Consider the following 17,738-nt stretch of genomic DNA (forward strand, 5'->3'; position numbering starts at 1 on the left):
AAGCAGTTATAATAGCAACAAGACAGTATGAAACCTTTAACTTTATTTGGAAAAAAAAAAAAAAAAAAAAAATTAACAGCTTCAGAATAGATCAAACTTCTTCAAAAAATACCAAAAGGTACAGTGTAAAGCATCTTCTCATTAAATACAAACTGGTATTTTTTGATGCATTGCATCAATGTTTTGCATCTACGTTGATGCAAAAGGATTTTTTTTTGTTGTTGCATCCTGGCACATGGAAAATGTATACACTGAAACAGAATGAGCGACACCACATTATTTACTCAAATTCTAACAGTGAGAATTTTCAGAAAAAATCCTATCAGTAATTAAGAAAAAACCACCTTAACACCATTACGCTCGGTTTGTTTCTGCTAAGGTGTATTTGTCAACATCAAAAATAAGGGTTTAAGTACTATATAGCATCGAGGATGCATTCTGACTTAAAATTGCTGCATGATGAAAGCTCTTCTACAGTCAACACTTAAAAACGCTTTCAAACACTGAAGTCTCCAGTAAACATGAGTGAACAACGAACTTGAGATAAAAACACAAGGAAACTGGTTTTGTAAGAAGTTCAGTGTAAACTCTTCAAGAAAAATAAAAAGAATTAAAACCACTCCAAACACCATAAATGTTGATGGATGCAGCAAGCTGACCATTCCTTCACCTGGCTGTACCTCAATTGCATTGCTGTAGAACAAGGTTCAGTCGATCAGAACCTGGGCTGGAAGCAGCTTTATCTGTATGTTCATTCTGAACAGGTCCCCCATCTTTAGGGATGATACAAACCAATACTGGCAATGACTCAGTTGTTACCATCCTGCAAATTCAGACACACAAAGCCAAGCCTCACGTAAGTGTCCACGTGCTCCTGCTTTAATGCCTCACCTACACTGCTGGACTGCGGGCTTTCTCCCAGCAACATTCCCCACCTTCAGCCAGCTTCAAGATGCCTGACCACTACTGAGCCTTACATCTCACCTCTCTTTGGTATATACAAACAGGTGCCATTGGATTGCATGCTTCTGGCCATTTGCACAAAGCAGAGAAAAGCCTTCAGGGCAAGGTTTGCAAGATAAGGATCCTGTAACTAGGGGGTAAGGAACTCTACCATACCACTGACCTTCTTGTGAACTGTTACATTTATTCCTATGAAATTACTTAAAAATGTAAGGTTATTGCCTTCAGTTTGAGGAAAAAAACAACACTTACAAAAGAAAATAGTAAGCAGTTGCTCAAGGAAAAAGATAGGAGACAAGACATACTCTATCTGCAGATGATGCTAAAGTTGCCCAGATATTTGTAGTATAAGTTGCTTTCACATTGCCTGAGCAGTATTCTTCTGAAGTGACCTGGACCACTTTTAAAGGATAAGAGTAGAATGGTCTCCATCCCGATTTAATATCACGGGTCTCAACTAACAGCTTTATTTGTGAAAAAGAGGATGCAAAACCTTAAGTCTTCAAGAAAGAAAAGAAAAAAAGTTGAACTTCAAAAGCACAAAGAAGTACAACCAATGCTCCCATGAAAAATGTTGCTACATCACTACCAAAGTATTCACGGACCGAGGCTCTGTGCCAAACTTCAGTCCAGAGGAACGTTTGTAGGCAGACCCCAACACCATAAAATGGTAGTTGTAATGAAACACTGACACAATCTTTACTTATAACAAGGTGTCAAAGAACAGATACTGAGTACTTTTAAACAAACAAAAAAAGCTTTTAACTTCATGTTTATATATTGATTGCAAGATGAACCAAAATCAGTGTTTGTCAACATCTGGGCAACAGAACCTGTTCCAACCGGGTAATGGTGTCACTTTAGCAGAACAGTTCCCACACTCTTCCCTCCTTTCAGGGCAAAATGTCTTTACTGTTCAAAGTGGAAGTAATAAAGATAGCTATTTCTGACACCACCTTAGCAAGAAGTCTGGAGAATTTCAGTGACTTATGCATTCTGCTGCCCACTTTTATCTCACTTTCTTAGACAGGTGGGATCAGTGCTCGTCCATTGGTCAGGTTAGCCCACTGTTACGAAACGGCTCCCTTTGTTCTGAGACAGCGCTGTTCTTTGTTCCTTCAGGATCCCAAAACGTTCGTTCAGTGTCATCCCTGTCTGGAAAAGAAGAAGTTGAACTTTGTTGAGCCCCTCCTGGCACCACAGCAAAGTCAAGAGCTTCCATTTCTTGGAATTCGCTCACACACATTGTCAAGACTGACAGCCTCCTCACAAAAATGTAGAAAAGTTAAACTGAGGACAGACAGACTGAAAAAAGACACTTCTACTACACCCATTTCTCCCTACAGATTCTATGCAACTTGAACAAATGCAGCTGTTTAAGCACTATAATGTAGCTTCTCTCCACTTCATCCAGTTGAGGCTGCAGACTGAAGTCCAGACCAGAAGTTCACTAACTGCTCCAATGCAGCAGCAGACTATTTTTGGCATATTGCTTGTTCACAGAAGAAACAAATCCAGACCCATGCCCTGACCCCACATAGTTTTCCTGCAGATGGCAGTAAGAAGCTGATTACAAGAACAGTCTCCTCTTGTGGTCAAGTTCTCCAGCATCCAACCCTCTGTCAGCCAGTAGGAATTCCTTCAAGGACAACACTAAGATTTCTGCATCTAATTACTTAACTTCATTAAAACAGTGAACATTTTCTCATCTTTCAAGTGTTTATGTCATCATACTTGATTTTTTTCTTTTTCCTCCTTGTTTTAAATACCCCTAGGCACACAGCAAAAGTTGCTCTATAAATTAACTTCAGGATTCCATACAGGCTATGCCACCCAATGAAGCTCATCCCTGAATTACACACAGTAGTCGATTTAAGAACACCAGGAACACTAGAAGGCTTTTAGAAACATTTAGCAATTTACATCCCATTTAAAGCACGTGGGCATGTAAGATATAAACCAGAGGAACAGGAACAGTGAGTTCAGGTACTTGCTTGAAGTTACACTGCAAGGTAGTGGAAGAACTGGAAGTGAAAACAAGAAGCAGTCACTAGTTCCCACTTTTTATCACCAGTGAGTCTAGGAAGAAAATGCTTGGCTCACCAGATTTGATCTGCATTGAAACTACATCCACACTTAAGGAATGAAACTGCATTTACCTGCTTTCCAACACTATTAATATCAAACTGCAACGGAACCCCTTTGGGAATCTTCTTCTCTTCAGATTGGTCCCTCTTCATCAGAAACGGGGGCACAGGAGTACGAGTTAATCGCAATTTCTGGGAACTGTGAGAGAAGAAGATTAGGACACAACAAACACATGTTTTATGCAATGAAGCCTGACTGCAGATGGAACTATTTTTCATCAAGCCACTTGATTAGGCTGGCTAAACAGCTGGAGAGCTCATATTCAAGAAGTCAAGCAGAACTATGAAAGTGAACCATTTGTTACTGCTATTAGAAAGCAAGCATCTCAAAAGGAAGCAATTTTATCTTGCAATGACAAACCCATTATTCATGGTTAATTATTGTCATAAATTTCTAAAATAAAAACTGGTACAGTCTTCCTTACAGACAAAATGCTACGAACACCTTGTGAATCAACAGGAACTTCAATTCCACAAAGACAAATACAGCAGTGCTTTCTTCAAACACAGTTCTCCCAGTATCGTTATTGATCAGGCAGAAACAATTACCATCACTCATCATCTAGATGCACATTCATTTTCATTCAGTCAAAGGAGCAAAATAGCCACAAACAGCCTGAAATGGAAGAGGCAGACAAGGTGAAAAATCTACCAGTTCACCACTTTTCAACTCCATTCACCACTCCAAACCCCTGACTGGGAGTTGCTTTGTGAAAGCCAGCTGTGATATTACTCAAACACAGCTCAGAAATAAGAAAGGGACACTCAGAAGTCTTCACAATAAGCTGTGGTTACCTTGAGGAAAGACTATCTGTAAGGAGCTGGCTAAATGGCTCAGGAACAGCAATTTCAGTTACACTGAGAATGTTTGAGAACTATTTTTAAAACTCACATTGGGCTTATGATTGCTCCTGGGTTCTCAATGGACACAGTCAGAATCCCTCCACTTGTGGTAGAAGTTCGCCATCTAGTTTGAAAACACAGAAATCACTTACAAAAAAAAAAAAAAATCAGAGAAATTTCAGCCAGGTTATCTCCAAGAGTTCTAAAACTCTTGCTAAAAAAGAATGTGCAAGCTTTAAAAATGTCAGTCAGTAAGACGACCACATGCAGCCTACAATCTTGGTTATTGATCCTTGTATCCATGTTATCTAAACTTATCAGGTGAACTCCAGACCCCATGCTGGCAAGGTGTACCAAAGCTGCAGTACTGACTGAAACGTTCACTTGAAGACATTCATGCTCCTTGCCACAGGTGAAGCCAAGTTAGTTTCTACTAGTTAGTAGAAAATCCAAGAGATGACATACTGCAGCTCAGTGGCATATGCTGCTTACTCAGCCTGCACTGTTACCAACACAAACTGCAAAGAGCATCTCAGGCTGTGAATGATAAGCAGTATGCATGAGTGGCAGATACTAGTCTGTTCCTCAGAAGCTACCACCTTCCCCCTCGATCCTGCAAGCACCTTATGCAAACAAACTCCTCCTGGTTAAATTGGGAGACAATTGAGGAAACAACTGAGAAAAGTAGGAGGAGGCTCACTGTCACTCAGTTGAGATGCCTACAGGTGAAAAAACAACAACAAAAAAAAACAACCAGAAAAAAAATACATTACAAAAACCAGGAGCAGAAATTGGAACTCAATGGAGAACAGCAGTACAAACAAGTAACCATACTGAAGTTTTCCAACTGGAATACTTACTGACGAGTTCTCTTTGCTGTCTGAGTATCAAGATCTTCTGTTGGCTGCACTTGGGCCTGCACCTGAAATCACATCAATACAGACACTGCATTTGCATACTGTTCCAACCATCGTTGCAGCAGCTGGAGATAGAGCAGTCAAAAAACAGAAGTTGAAAGCTGTTTGTACAAACAGGGCTTTACTTTCAGAGGGACACAAAAATATCTGTCATATTACTTTTGTAAGACACTGGAAGGAAATCACAGTAAGAACAAAACACGTTTTCAACATAACCATTACTAAAATAATCAACAGAGATGGAAACATCTTTGAGAACTCCCTTAGGAAACACTTCATCAAGTTAAAATGTTAGCCTTGTTTCTCTTGTTGTCCTGGTATCACCTGATTACATGTTACATAATATCCAAAACACCTCTTAAGTTCCACTGCTATTTTAAATGAGTTTGGTTTTGTTTTTCTCCTGATCCTGCCCATAATTCTGCAATGGAACTACTTATAGTCAAACCCACGGCAGATACAGGATGAGGACACAAATGAAAAACAAGAACACTGCTATCATTTGCTGCACTATTTTCTTGCTTGTATTCAAAATAACTATGACTAGCTTATCTGTATGCTAAGGATCTCTTAATCAGGTTCCAAAACACCACTCTATCGTTTTGCTGAAGGTAACTGTTGAAAGCTGTCATTGCATTCCAACACTTGTAGGATGAAAAGGTAATAGCTTGCAACAGTCCTGAAATGGAGAAGTTCCACACCCTTCAAACAGTTCAGCAACACCAACACAGGAAGTAAGACCCAATAGGCCACAACAACTGAAGTGGAGAAGTACATTTCCCCAGAGGAACATGTGCCTCCTTAACAGTTTCTGCTGTTCCTGAAGTTTCTACTCAGATTTGATGCTTAAACTTGATTTATTAATATCAGTGCTACAGGTTAGCTTAGAATGTTGTGGCACAATACTGTCATTTCCAGTGATGTGTTGTTACCTTCAACCCTCTTCGAAACAGGAAAGTTGCTTGACGAGTGTCTTTCTGCTGATTTAGTTTGTTTCCAATTCTGGCAAAAGCAGATGGCATGTTATTCCTGCAATATATAGAAAGGTTATTGAAGGTTTCATAGATAGACAACATTTCAGAGAGACAACTGTGAAGTACATCTGCAGAGCTGCCTCTTTGAGATAGAACATTTCAATTGTAGTAAGTTTCTCACTTCCTAAGAAGAAAACACACTTAAAAACGTAGACATTTCTGGGACTGGACATTACAGACTCACAGAACCATTTAGGTTGGAAAAAACCTTTAGGATCACCAAGTCCACCACCAAACCATTTATGCAAGCACCACAGCCACACATCTCTTAGCCTGTACTGAGGGCCACGGTTTAGTGATATATTATATGTTGATGGTAGGTGGACGGTTTGAATGGATGATCTTGGAGGTCTTTACCAACATTGGTGATTCTACGAAGTGCAGCACCCATCATTGGGAATCCTACTTCCCTGGTTATTAATTCTTCTTTATCTGCTTTATTCTCCCAGCACTTTATATGTTGCTTTTTAGATGAAAAAAAAGAAAAAGCTGTGTTGACAACTGCAAACGAAGCTGTGTTTACAGTTTCCACAATGGTCACACAGTGAAAATTCCCACTGAAACACCAGTTCAGTTGCAGTTTGTAGCAGACATAAATGAATTCTGGCTCAAATAAATCTGCAGTGGCATTCATGAAACTGAAGGTGGCACCACCTCCCACAAAAGACACAGATATTTACAAAGTTCACTCAACTGTGGTTGTACCTTTAAGCAACAGAGCCGTTTTCACACAGGCTGCCTGTGATGTAAATGAAAGGAAATACCAGGTCCTCACAAACGCAGGTACTTTCCAAGTATTCTGCCCAGCAGTAAATATCTGTCTTTGTACTAAGACCATCTCACACTCAGCTTCCAGCTCTGCCAAAGTTCAGACACATTTTAACAGTCTTGACTGCATTTCTACTCCCAGTTTTGACCATCTTCTCTTGGCCTCAGCGCAGTCACAAATGAGATTCTTTCTGGAAAGCTGTCAAGAAGAATTTGGGAAGCAAACATGGTATTTTACCTCCTGCTTAGCGGGGCAGGTCTCCTGAGGGTTGGAATTTGTTTTCTCTGCATTTCAGTTTGCCTTCGCAAGTTCGGTTTCTTTTTCAGGACGGGATAATTCCGCTGTGTGTTCTTAAAAACAAGGAAACAGAACACAGTGGGTATTTGCAATGTATACCCTAACCATCAGTTAATAAACTGGGACATGGATAGTTAACTGCACGTGCTTAAACCATCTGTTCAGGGTCACAGAAAATCAGAAGACTGAGTTGTGTACTACTGAAGATATCAGATATCTACAAAGTCTAAAATCTCTGCTCTTCCCAACTGTCAGATGTCATAACTGAGACTTCAACTTTTCTTTACAAGCTACACACACAACACACTCGGCTACGTCTATCTTTCAAAACACACTGTAACTTTTGAAATACCATCTACATTTCACGAGTCATACATTCCCCTCATTACCATGCAAAACAAAAAGCACAGCTTATCAGTTACTCTTATCTCCCCATATAACCAACAAAATACATCCTCCGTGCACCTTCACAGTTGTCATTCTGCACAAATCCAAAAGCAATCCCTGTTCCACAAATCCAGACTCTGCGAAGTAAGCAACAAAGCACTGGAGGAGTGCAGAACAGGAAGCACACAGAGGGAAGTATTTTGCAACATTCGTTTTTGTAACAGGCATATGCTTAGCACCTGCACATCTGTGGGTTCACTGGTTTCTAGCAGTGACATAAACGACAAGAAATCCTAACAAAGGAGCCTTCCTTGTGAAAGCACAGCAACTACCACTACACCTGCACAGAACACCTTTCTGCACTTGAATTTTCATGCCTTGCAATCTCATTAAGCGTTCAGAAGCTTTCAAGCTTTGTCATCACCCATCTCCTTCAAAACAAACACCACTTGGCCAAGACAGCCCCCCCTTCACAAAACACTGCATCAGATGCCTGCACGGTGTAGAACAAGCATACCGGAATATATTTCAATAGCCCATGCATTCCATTTCTAAACTGTTCTTACTTCCTGTGGAGCCAGGGTTACATGAAATGCAGTTACACAGACCATTGGAAATGCATTAATTACCTTCTCACTAAGTGGCTGCCTGTTCAGAGGACTAATTCCTTTGTGTGAACCCATTGCTTTCTTGGCTGCCAAGCCAGTTATAACTCCATAAGGACGCTTCTTCCCTACAATCTTCTTTCTGTGTCCCAAATGATTTTTACCATAACCTGCAAAAAGAAAAGTGAGGAGTTAAAAAATTCCTACTGCAGTAACAATTTTACTGTGTTAAAAATGACAGCAGGTGATGCAAGCTATTTGGCTTCAAGCTTTGGAGCAAGAAGCTGCCACTACGCCTGGAGACAGTTTGGTCAGACAGCTATTTCAGTAAGCTGGGATCTAAACCTAGACAGCATTAACCAGCCTCTTGTATAGATCTTCATTTTTCTCTCCCTCTGCATTATTTATGTTCAAAATTTGTTACGTGACACATCTGCAGGAATAATTAAGGAGTCTTTCTGGCATAGGATACTACCAAAAACTCTAAAACAGACCTTCATCAAATGCTGAACAACACAAAACCAAAGCAAGTAATTCAGCTCCCCAGCCACTCAGCAAATTTTAAATTAACAGTTTATAAAGAAAATAAGGGGGATGGGTAAGGAACAGCTTCCAATTTATTTATGTAGATTAGTTGCTCCCTAGTCACGTCTTAAGAATAAAAGACCACAGAGCCATATTAAACAGTATACAAATTACATCATGTTTAAAGTGTTTTCAATTAGAAGTTTGCATGGCAGTCTGGAAAAGACTGAGAAATGACAGCAGCCTTTAGATGTAAAAGGCTTGTGAGTCTGAGGTCTGTAGTGTAAACATCTCAAGTCTCCAGTTACAAGGATTTGGTTAACCCTGTCTGGAGCCATTTAGCTTCATGCTGTGTAAACAGACAGTGCCTCAGTTTTACCCTGAAGTCATCCCCTCCTCTAGAACCCCAGATTGTAAGATAAATTTAGGACTAAGAAGATAGCTCTACAGCAAGAGATGCATCTAAACTTGATATATGTGATGTTATGGCATTGGCAACACATCTGTGCTTCTTCACTAGACAGGAGCCACCATAGGAAGCAAAGTCATTGATCAGAATGTAGCTTGGATAAATTTGGTCTTGAGAAAATTTTATGTAGGCACAGCGAGTACAGTTAGCAAATGCTTCTCTATGAACAGAAGAGTTGAAAAACAGATATTTAAGCTGCAAGGGACCTCACAAGCTCTCTGGACCAAGCTCTGCTCAATGAAATGACAACTTCAAAGTCAGCTCAGGCTGCACAGGGTTTTGTGTGGTCGCATTCTGTATATCACCAAGGACAACTTTCAGTCACACGAACAATGTTCTTCTCTCTGTTTCTTCCCACAAGAGCTGAAAAGAGTCCCAGCTCAAGTTCTTTGCCTCCTTCCAGAGAGTTTGGCAGCCACTTTGAAAACCAGAGGGAATTGAATGCCATTGAACTTTTGTGGTCTCTGTAGCTGTCCGCTTCTCAGAGCAACTTCAATGGCAACGGAGCAGCAGTAAATCTGCTTACTGGTTACAAGTAATAACTTAAATGCTCGGAAGAAATGCTTAATGAGACCTTCTGCTCAAAAACAATATAGGAGAGATTTGCTTCAATGGAAGGAAATGGGTAGAATGGAACAGTAACTTATTCACAATGCTTCAACACATGAAAGTAGCAATTTTGGAATAAGTTTGCCATTTTCCTAGAATGAAAGCAGAAAAGGAGGGCAAGTTCCAAGAGATTAAAGTAACTGCCAAGGCAGCTGTATTCTGAATTTTGTATTTGAAGCTCACGTTCTTCCTAAAACTCTAAATTGTGACATTTGCTTCTTTTGTGCCCTTCAGATCATGAACAATCACATTTGGCAGCTGTGGTTGTAAACAAGCCTACATCTGAAAGTCCACCATTTAAACTCACTGTCACCCCACAAATATTCTTATCCTTGGCCTAAATGATGTAAAACACTTTCCTGTACTTCCAAGAATTTATCATAGGTGCACAGGTTAAGTAACACTGCTATGCTGCCCTGTCTAAAGAGAAAAACTCTGGAGCCTTGAGCTGCATAACAATGAAAACACGGGGATTACTGTGTATGCACCAGTCTGATGCGTATGTGGTTTAAATCAATGCTACTAAGCAAGAAAACTGCACATCCTAACTTAAACACGTGATTAGCTGAGGAGGTAACTTTCTGCATACAGCATCACGCAGTGTTAAAAAGGTACTTTGCAAAACTCAACAGAATTAAAAACAGACTTTATTTCTAGCAGATGACAGTCATGTATTGGACACATGGGAATCATCTTCAGAACGACTCCTGTTTACTGAAAAAACTGCAAGTTATTCAGGAAATCTCCAGTAAAGCTGTTGTTGTGCACTTTCCCCCCTCCTTACTCCCTGCCTATGTGATTCTTTCCCTGCTGTTGTAATCCTCTGTAAAAACACAGGCTGAAGAAGGCTGACACGGTACTTCCTTTGCAACCCATAGTCTTAACAAGAAAAATGGACTCACACACTCTTACTATCCATTTGTAAACCCCAGAGGCAGTGCTGCAGACTGCAGTACAGCTATTTTTGTGACTTCGAGCAGCAGAATTCTACTCAGCGTACATCAACATGCTGGCTCTTTCTCACAAAGCTCTAAGGTTTGGCAAGGCCTCTGCATTTCCTAATACAAGGGCTTCAGCATGAGCACTCTTTCTAACCATTCCTGAAGGGGGACAAAACATCAACACAATTTCTGAAGCTACATCCATATGGCAGAAGGCAAGCAGATCCTTCCTTTAACCGAGAGCGTCCATCAGGTGCCTCAGTTCTGTACTGGCCTGGCAAGTCACAGCACATTGGTTCCACCCACCTTTCTGTTGTTGGATCCCCCACTTGGAGCCTGGTGTCCTGAATTGCTGAGTTCGATTCTGCTGGAGTCCTCTCTTCATTTTGGGGGAATACTGCTTCCTCTCTTCTTTCTTGTTCAGTTTAATTATATCATCTGTAAAAAAAAAAATAGAAGAAAAAAGAAAAGAAAGATGTGACACATTTCAGACACATTTAATATCTAAAGAAAAAACCTGAGCAGATTAAAGTCATGTGAAACAAACTGGTTAATCTTGCAAAGCCAGCATGTACAAGTTAAGGTTCCAGAAATATTATCTCTATAAAACATCCAGCCCCTGTTAGTCTTACTAACTCTCTCTTTCCCCTATTACCTTACGAAACAAGCAGTTGCATACATTCAGAACATCCAAGGTACTTTTAAAATTGTGGTATTTACTCAAACAGCACATTCTAATCAAATGACCCTGTTAGGTTTTGGATACAATTAAAGAAAAGATCAACCTGCCTCATTCTCACACTTCCTAGATTTCAGCCCAAATTCCTGTTCAAGACACAGCACTCTCACCTCATGTTACTTAATAAAACCATACCAAGAAAATTGAGGCTATCTTCAAACATTCACTCAGGTTCAGATGATGGGAAAAAATATCTGCAATCCAAACAGTCACCTTATTTACTACTTACCAAACGTTAAACAATTTATTAATAGGTTTATGGAAACATTCAAGATAAACTCATGAAAACCTGACAGGTTTGTCTACAGCAAACCACAGCACAGCAGCATGATTTCATCTGCTGATCAGGTTAGCTGGCTCAGGAGACAGCAGTCAAGCAACCAGGTGCTTCGTATCCCATTGAAGTAAAGGTAAGAGAAAAACAGGTTATTTTGCTACAAAAATGAATTAAAATTTGGAAAACAGAAGAAAATTTGTTAGGAAAAGGGATGCTGGTACAACTCATTTAGGGTTGGATTTCCATAGAATCTTCTTTACCAAAGAGATTACCCCTAGAGGAAGGATCGGATGCCCCATCCCTGAGGTGTTCAAGGCCAGACTGGACGGGGCCCTGGGCAGCCTGGTCCAGTACTGAATGGGAGGTTGGTGGCCACAACTGTGGCAGGGGGATTGGAGATTCAAGATCCTTGAGGTCCCTTCCAATCCTGGCCATTCTGTGATTCTGTGAACTATCCTGTCTATATGACAAAGGAAACTAAAGCCACTCATGTTTTATACAGCTCAAAATAGCTAAAACTCACTGCCAACAGCACTACTCAAGCAGGAGCACTGCTTGAACTTCGCTCCAGTAATAACACGGTGCTGAGTCAAACATAAAACCTCCCAGCATTTCCAAGCAGTACGTGTGCTTCTTCATATCATTTAACTCCACCCCCATCAGCCATCACCACCACGCTCAGTGAGCACCAGCCCTTGCTTCACAGCTCATCTGCTCCAACTTAACTCCCATTTTTTGGGAGACAGTTAGTTGTTGGTGCACGTATGCTTGGAAGCTTTTTAAATAAAAGAACTAACTTTTCAGCTATCTTCTTCTTTGGGGAAATGAAGGATATCTGGGACGTTATGCATTTGTTAGCTAAGACCGACTGAAGTATTCTCCTATTTTGTCTGAGATAAGAGATTTAAAATTACACAGAATAACATAGGAACACTGTCATACTGGAAGCTCAGCCTCAGAGCACATAACACGCTAGCAATGAAAAGTTTAATATTGGTTAGTATATGAGAAAACCCTCAACATGAAGATCTCAAAGTTCCCCAGAATAGCATTATGTCAACTTTTTACACTGTGCCAGATGAGGGACTGCATCTTTGCCTCCAGCAAGCCACAAAACTGCAACTCAGAGGCAGGAGGCGCAGATAAAACTGTTCTCATGCCTTGCAACTGAGCAAGTCAAGGGTCACTGCCACGCAGGAGAGTTTGGTAAACACAGCGTCATCACAACAGCACAGTTCTCTGCCACCTGTTGTCAGTCAACATCCGGAATGCAGAGCAGTGGTAAATTCAAAAGAAAAAGAAGAAAATGTTCGACTTTAAAAAAATAGCTGACCAGCGAGAGCTGATGGAGTCATTCCTAATAACCTTGCTTGGGTAAAGTAGCACAGCGTGCTACTCCATAAAGAGAAATGCTGCGTGGTGCTTCACATTCAGAACCCCAACCCTCATGTCACAAACCTTCTCCACCACGGGAACGAAGAGCAACAACGGATTACCCGCAGAGCGCACACACCCGGTAAGAGGACGAACATGAGGTGACCCACAAGGGCCAAGCCGCCCGGTTTCACTTTCCGAAGCAGATCTCTCAGTTCCATCGCAGCACCCTTCGATAACAGAGCAGCCCCGGAGCACACGACAGCAGCTTTCGGTGGCACTGCCGGGCCGCACGCTTTATTTGTCCGATCGAGTCGCTCAGCCGAGCTCCAAGGAAACCCGGCGGGTTCCCAGCTTCAAACTGCTGGAAGCGCGGCCCGACCTGCCGACCCCCGCCCCGCCCTCACCCGGCGCTCGGATCAGCCGCAGCCCCCCGCGTCACCCAGCTCACCCAAGGACATGTCGATCTTCTCCAGGCTGTCGCTGCTGCCGCTTCGAGTCCCAGCAGCGGCCGAGGATCCGGACGGCAACGCCGCGGCCCCGAACGCGCTCATGGCCGCCCGCAGGACCACCGCCGCCGCCTCCCCGCGACCGCCCCCAACGGACCGCGAGCGGCAAGTGCGCATGCGCGGAGCGCGAACGGCGCGTGCGCCGCAACCCCCCTCCTAACACCGTCATCTCAGGCACGCCCACGACGCATGCGCAGCAACGGCTCCTCAGCCGCGAGAGCGAACGCCTACGCCGAGGAAAGGTGCTGCCTCTTCCACCCCTCCCGCGCGGGAATTGGCACGGCGCCCCCTGGCGGCCGGGAGGAGCAGGTACAGCGGGGCGGGGGGCGCGGGAGGCGGTTGTGGGTGCGCTGCGACGTCCCGGGCCTGTCCTCTGCCACAGGGTCCGTCCTCTGCCACGGGGCCTGCGGTGATGGCGAGGCCAGTTGGTGATGATAGCAAGGCCTTTTTTTTTTTTTTTTTTGCTTGTGTATTTCCATCCCTTGGAAATGCATTGCTGAGGGGTCAGCAGTCGCTCCGTGAGGCAGGGATCTGCCCCTTCTGTCGCTCAGTGCTGTTTCTTTCCTTCATCTGGTGGAGCTCTCTATTTAGGGACTGCAGTTACCATTGAAATTCCTACGTCTTGCTGGTTGAAACCAGTCAGCGAGTTCCAGAGCTACAAAGGAAGGAGCAGATAGGCAAAAACAATCGCGCAGGCTGGGCTTCCCTCAGAACCTGCCGATAAATGCTGAAAGGAAAATCCTTATCAGCTTCCTCCGCTCATAGCAGTCATCCCATGTCACAGCCCGAGCCTCCCGTGTGACCTTAGAGATCAGAGAAATGCAGTATCCAAAGTGCTATAGGTTACTTGATCAGGGCCTCGTTCCATCAGCGTATGCATCTCTTCTTTTTTACATACGGCCAATAAAGTAATTCTGGATATTCCACTTGCTGAATTACACTGGCTAGCAAGTAACGGCTCAGTTAATGCCATAGGATACCTTCAGCTGGTGAGAGATTTTTCCTTCATCCAAGCAGGAGCTCATGACCACAGTGCAGAATGCTGTGAGTACTATCCCCATTTTCTTCTGTCAACCCCTAAGTGCTGCATAAGTTCAGAAAAGGGGTCTTGGAGCTGCGTATTTGATAACAGATGCATTTTCCTCTTAACGACAAGCAGGACTTCAAGTTTTTAAAGGTTACATAACTAAAGGAAAGATGACATCAGCAGATCACTGATAAGCGCTAATAACAGAATTCTTAAATAAAATGTGCATTTTTAAAGAAACAAAAAACCCTTATACCAAGTTCCTGTGATGCTGTAGGGTGCAGCTCCATCTGGTGCCACGCTGACAAACAAACGCCGTTTACCCAAAACAAATATGCTAACCTCAAAGGTGGCAGATGCTGTCTGCCCTCGCGGCAGGTGGAAATCAGACAAAATCCAGATTGTACCACATCCATCCGTGGCATTTATTACCCAAACAGGAGACCAGCTGCCATCTGTTGAGGCCAACAGAAATTCAAACAAACGTTACAATGCTGAAGAATACTTTTGTTGTGTTCTAAATGGCTGCAATAACACGAAGCTGGTAGCAGTGATCAAAGAAGCATCAGCTCCTGGTTTTCTGTCGGGATTGCGTCTGTACGTGGTCAAGTGATGGTGGTTCCATACGGCACACACACAGCAGTGAGCAGCTCGTGCAATTCAGAGCTCGGCCACAGGAAGCTCTCACAACGCAAAAGACGGCAGAAACCTTCCGTCTCGGAGGCATCAAACAGCTCTGCAGACACACGGAGCTGTTATCACCCCTGTAACCTGGCATCGGTGGCTCTCAGCCCGATGGCAGCAGTTCTCCCCTTTTAAGTTTCATTTCACTGGCAGAAAGTCCCGCAGCCGAGCCGCCTTTTCCACACCCCCTGCACTGCACTGCAGAGCCCCTTGGTACCCTGCTCTCAGTGCTCAGCACACAAGCGCCGTGCTGGCCGGTGCTGCGGGTTTTGTTTCTCCCCACGATGCGGTGAGCGGTTATCCCGGTGAGGAATTACCGCGGTTTAACGCTGCTGTGCGGCTCATCCCCAACGCAAACAGCTCATTAGAGGCGGCTCAGGGCTCACCCCCGCGGGGCGCAGCCGAGCACCGTGCCCGCGTACCGGGGAAAGCGAAGCGCCAATCCCGCAGGCAAAGCTCGAGCACCGCGCGACCCACCCGACTGCACGCGCCGCCCGCCGGGAGCTGTAGTCATTGCTCCGCGCGGGGCGCGCTGGGAAGCGCAGAGTGGCGGGGGGCCGCGGGGCATGCCGGGAGTTGTAGTTCTGTGGAGGCCATGACTGAAGCCGGGGGGCGGGGCGGGCGCTCCCCCTCCACGTGACGGCGGCGGGGCGGTGGCGGCGGCGGCGGCGGGGCCGCGCGCGCCGGGGATGGAGGTCGAGCCCCGCGGGGGGCGCGCGGAGAGCAGGTGGGGGCGCGCGTGGGACGGAGCGGCGACACGCGGCGATCGCAGCGCGGACGGGACGCGTTGGGGGATCGGTGCGCGGGGAGACGGCGGCGGTGTGCGATTGTAGCTGGGCGAGGACACGCGTGGGGACGGGGACACGGGCTGGCGGCAGCCGCCAGGCTTCCGCCGTGCCGATGCCCACGCAGTTCGCCGGGCTCGGATTGCCGTGCCGCCCTCGATCGGGCTGCGGGCATCGCTTCAGCCTCTATACGAGTCCAAACGTCGGGCTCCTGCTGAGCGCACGTGGCCGTGACAGGTGGGAGCGGCGCTGCGGAGCGCCCCGAGTCCCCCGGGTCGGGTTGGGGCACGGCGCTGTGCGGGTAACAAATCCCGCGCCCGGGGGCGTTCCGATGTAATTCCCATTCGCTCCAGGCTTTTGCAGGTCTGTGGTTTGTGCTCGAGTCGGGAGCGCAGCACGGATGTCAGCCGACAGGTTCGCGGAAACCTGATCCGAGAGAGCGGCGTTCCTTATCTGACAGCCTCTGCGCCCGGGCTGCTCTGCCGGCGGGATCTGCAGGAGTGCAGCCGGTGCTTTTAGAGCCATAACGCAGGATCGGGCTGCCTGCTTGGGCAGCATGGTTTGCTAACCCTTACTGAGCCGGTGTTTCAGACCCTCAGGTGCAGAAAGGCTGGGTGGTAAAAGGCATGGAGCGGCTGTGTCTGCTTCGCTTCTTTCCAGAACCATCTCAGTGCTATTCTCAGGTCTGCAGGCACTGGTCCTGCACTGCCAGTCTGCATCGCTGTGCATTGTACGGGGTGGTGTGGTGCCACTGCTCCGGAGAAGAGGTGGCACCATCCATCCCCTCTGCTGCCTGCATACAGAGCTGTGTGTAATGGGTTTAGGTTTTAGGGGAAGGTTCTGGCAGGGGCCTGGTGTAGCTTCGTTGTCCTGTGTGCAAATGATGTAGCATCCTAATTCCCAGTGAGGTGCCCTAGATTGTGGTCCATTGGTTTCCCAGGCAGGGAGGGTGCTGTGGGGCAAGGGGAGCTCTGGGACTCCCCTTGCCCCTTGCCATTGCTGTAGATGAATCACACTAAGCCAGCATTTCTTTAATTTCTTTTCCCAGAAGCACCAAGCAGGCAGCAGAGCAGAAGGAAATTTGCTGCTTGTTGTCAGGGGAACCCGTGCATATAGCAGCATGCACACAGCCACAGGTACCTGCTGCCCTGGGAGCTGCAGGCTGTGTCCCTGGGAAATGTAGCAGAAGTCACCTGCTGTTGCCCACAAATGACCCCAGCACCCTCATTCCAAGCTCCTTAGTGTGCTAAGAAGGATCAGGCGATGCCTCCAGGTAGAGAGCAGCCATTGCTTGGTGCATCCTGCAGAGCATTGGGGTGCACTCAGCACACGTTGGTAAGAAGGATTCAGGTTTGGGGATGTCACCTACCACCATGATTCTGGTTTGTTGTTTCTTCTCTTTTAAATGAAACTTACCTGACTCAGTAGCGTTGTTCCCTGCACCTGCCCTGAGTCACCCCTGCTGATTTGGGCCAGGAGCTGTTCCTGCCCTAGCTAATGTGGAAGGACTGAGAAAGCCCTGGGAGCAAAAGCAGAATTTCCCGCAGAATTTCCCCATCATTTTCATCAGCAGTGCCATTAAGTGATTTCCAGCTGCAAGGCTCTATTCCTTCTTTTCTTACTGCAAAGCAAAAGTTTCGGTTTTGTTTGGAACAATTCCTGACCACAGATTGGTCTGACTGTATCTGGAGCAGAGCTGGTGTGGTATAGTAAGGAGAGGGAGTGCCCAGACCCACGGAGCTGGAGGTTGGAAGTGGGGGCTGAGTCAGAGGGTGTATGCAGGGAGGGAGAGAGATGTGCCTGCGGTCTCACTGATATCCGGTGTTATCAGGCTCTC

The 17,738-nt window shown here is 45.3% G+C and overlaps 1 protein-coding gene across 1 annotated transcript; it reads right to left on the bottom strand.

The window, feature by feature from the left end:
• Positions 1 to 364: 364 nt before the first annotated feature.
• On the bottom strand, positions 365 to 13,475 carry FYTTD1 (forty-two-three domain containing 1). Its single transcript, XM_042820334.1, has 9 exons — positions 13,348 to 13,475; positions 10,813 to 10,944; positions 7,987 to 8,132; positions 6,911 to 7,023; positions 5,803 to 5,899; positions 4,814 to 4,875; positions 4,003 to 4,077; positions 3,123 to 3,249; positions 365 to 2,118 (listed from the first exon to the last, which is right to left on the bottom strand). Exons 1-9 carry the CDS (start codon positions 13,448 to 13,450, stop codon positions 2,023 to 2,025), a joined length of 951 nt encoding a protein of 316 aa, XP_042676268.1. The 5' UTR covers positions 13,451 to 13,475; the 3' UTR covers positions 365 to 2,022.
• Positions 13,476 to 17,738: the final 4,263 nt, after the last annotated feature.

The sequence above is a fragment of the Centrocercus urophasianus genome, unplaced genomic scaffold (assembly GCF_019232065.1).
Source record: "Centrocercus urophasianus isolate 14NV4802_14NV808 unplaced genomic scaffold, USGS_Curo_1.0 seq_19, whole genome shotgun sequence".
Taxonomy (NCBI): domain Eukaryota; kingdom Metazoa; phylum Chordata; class Aves; order Galliformes; family Phasianidae; genus Centrocercus; species Centrocercus urophasianus.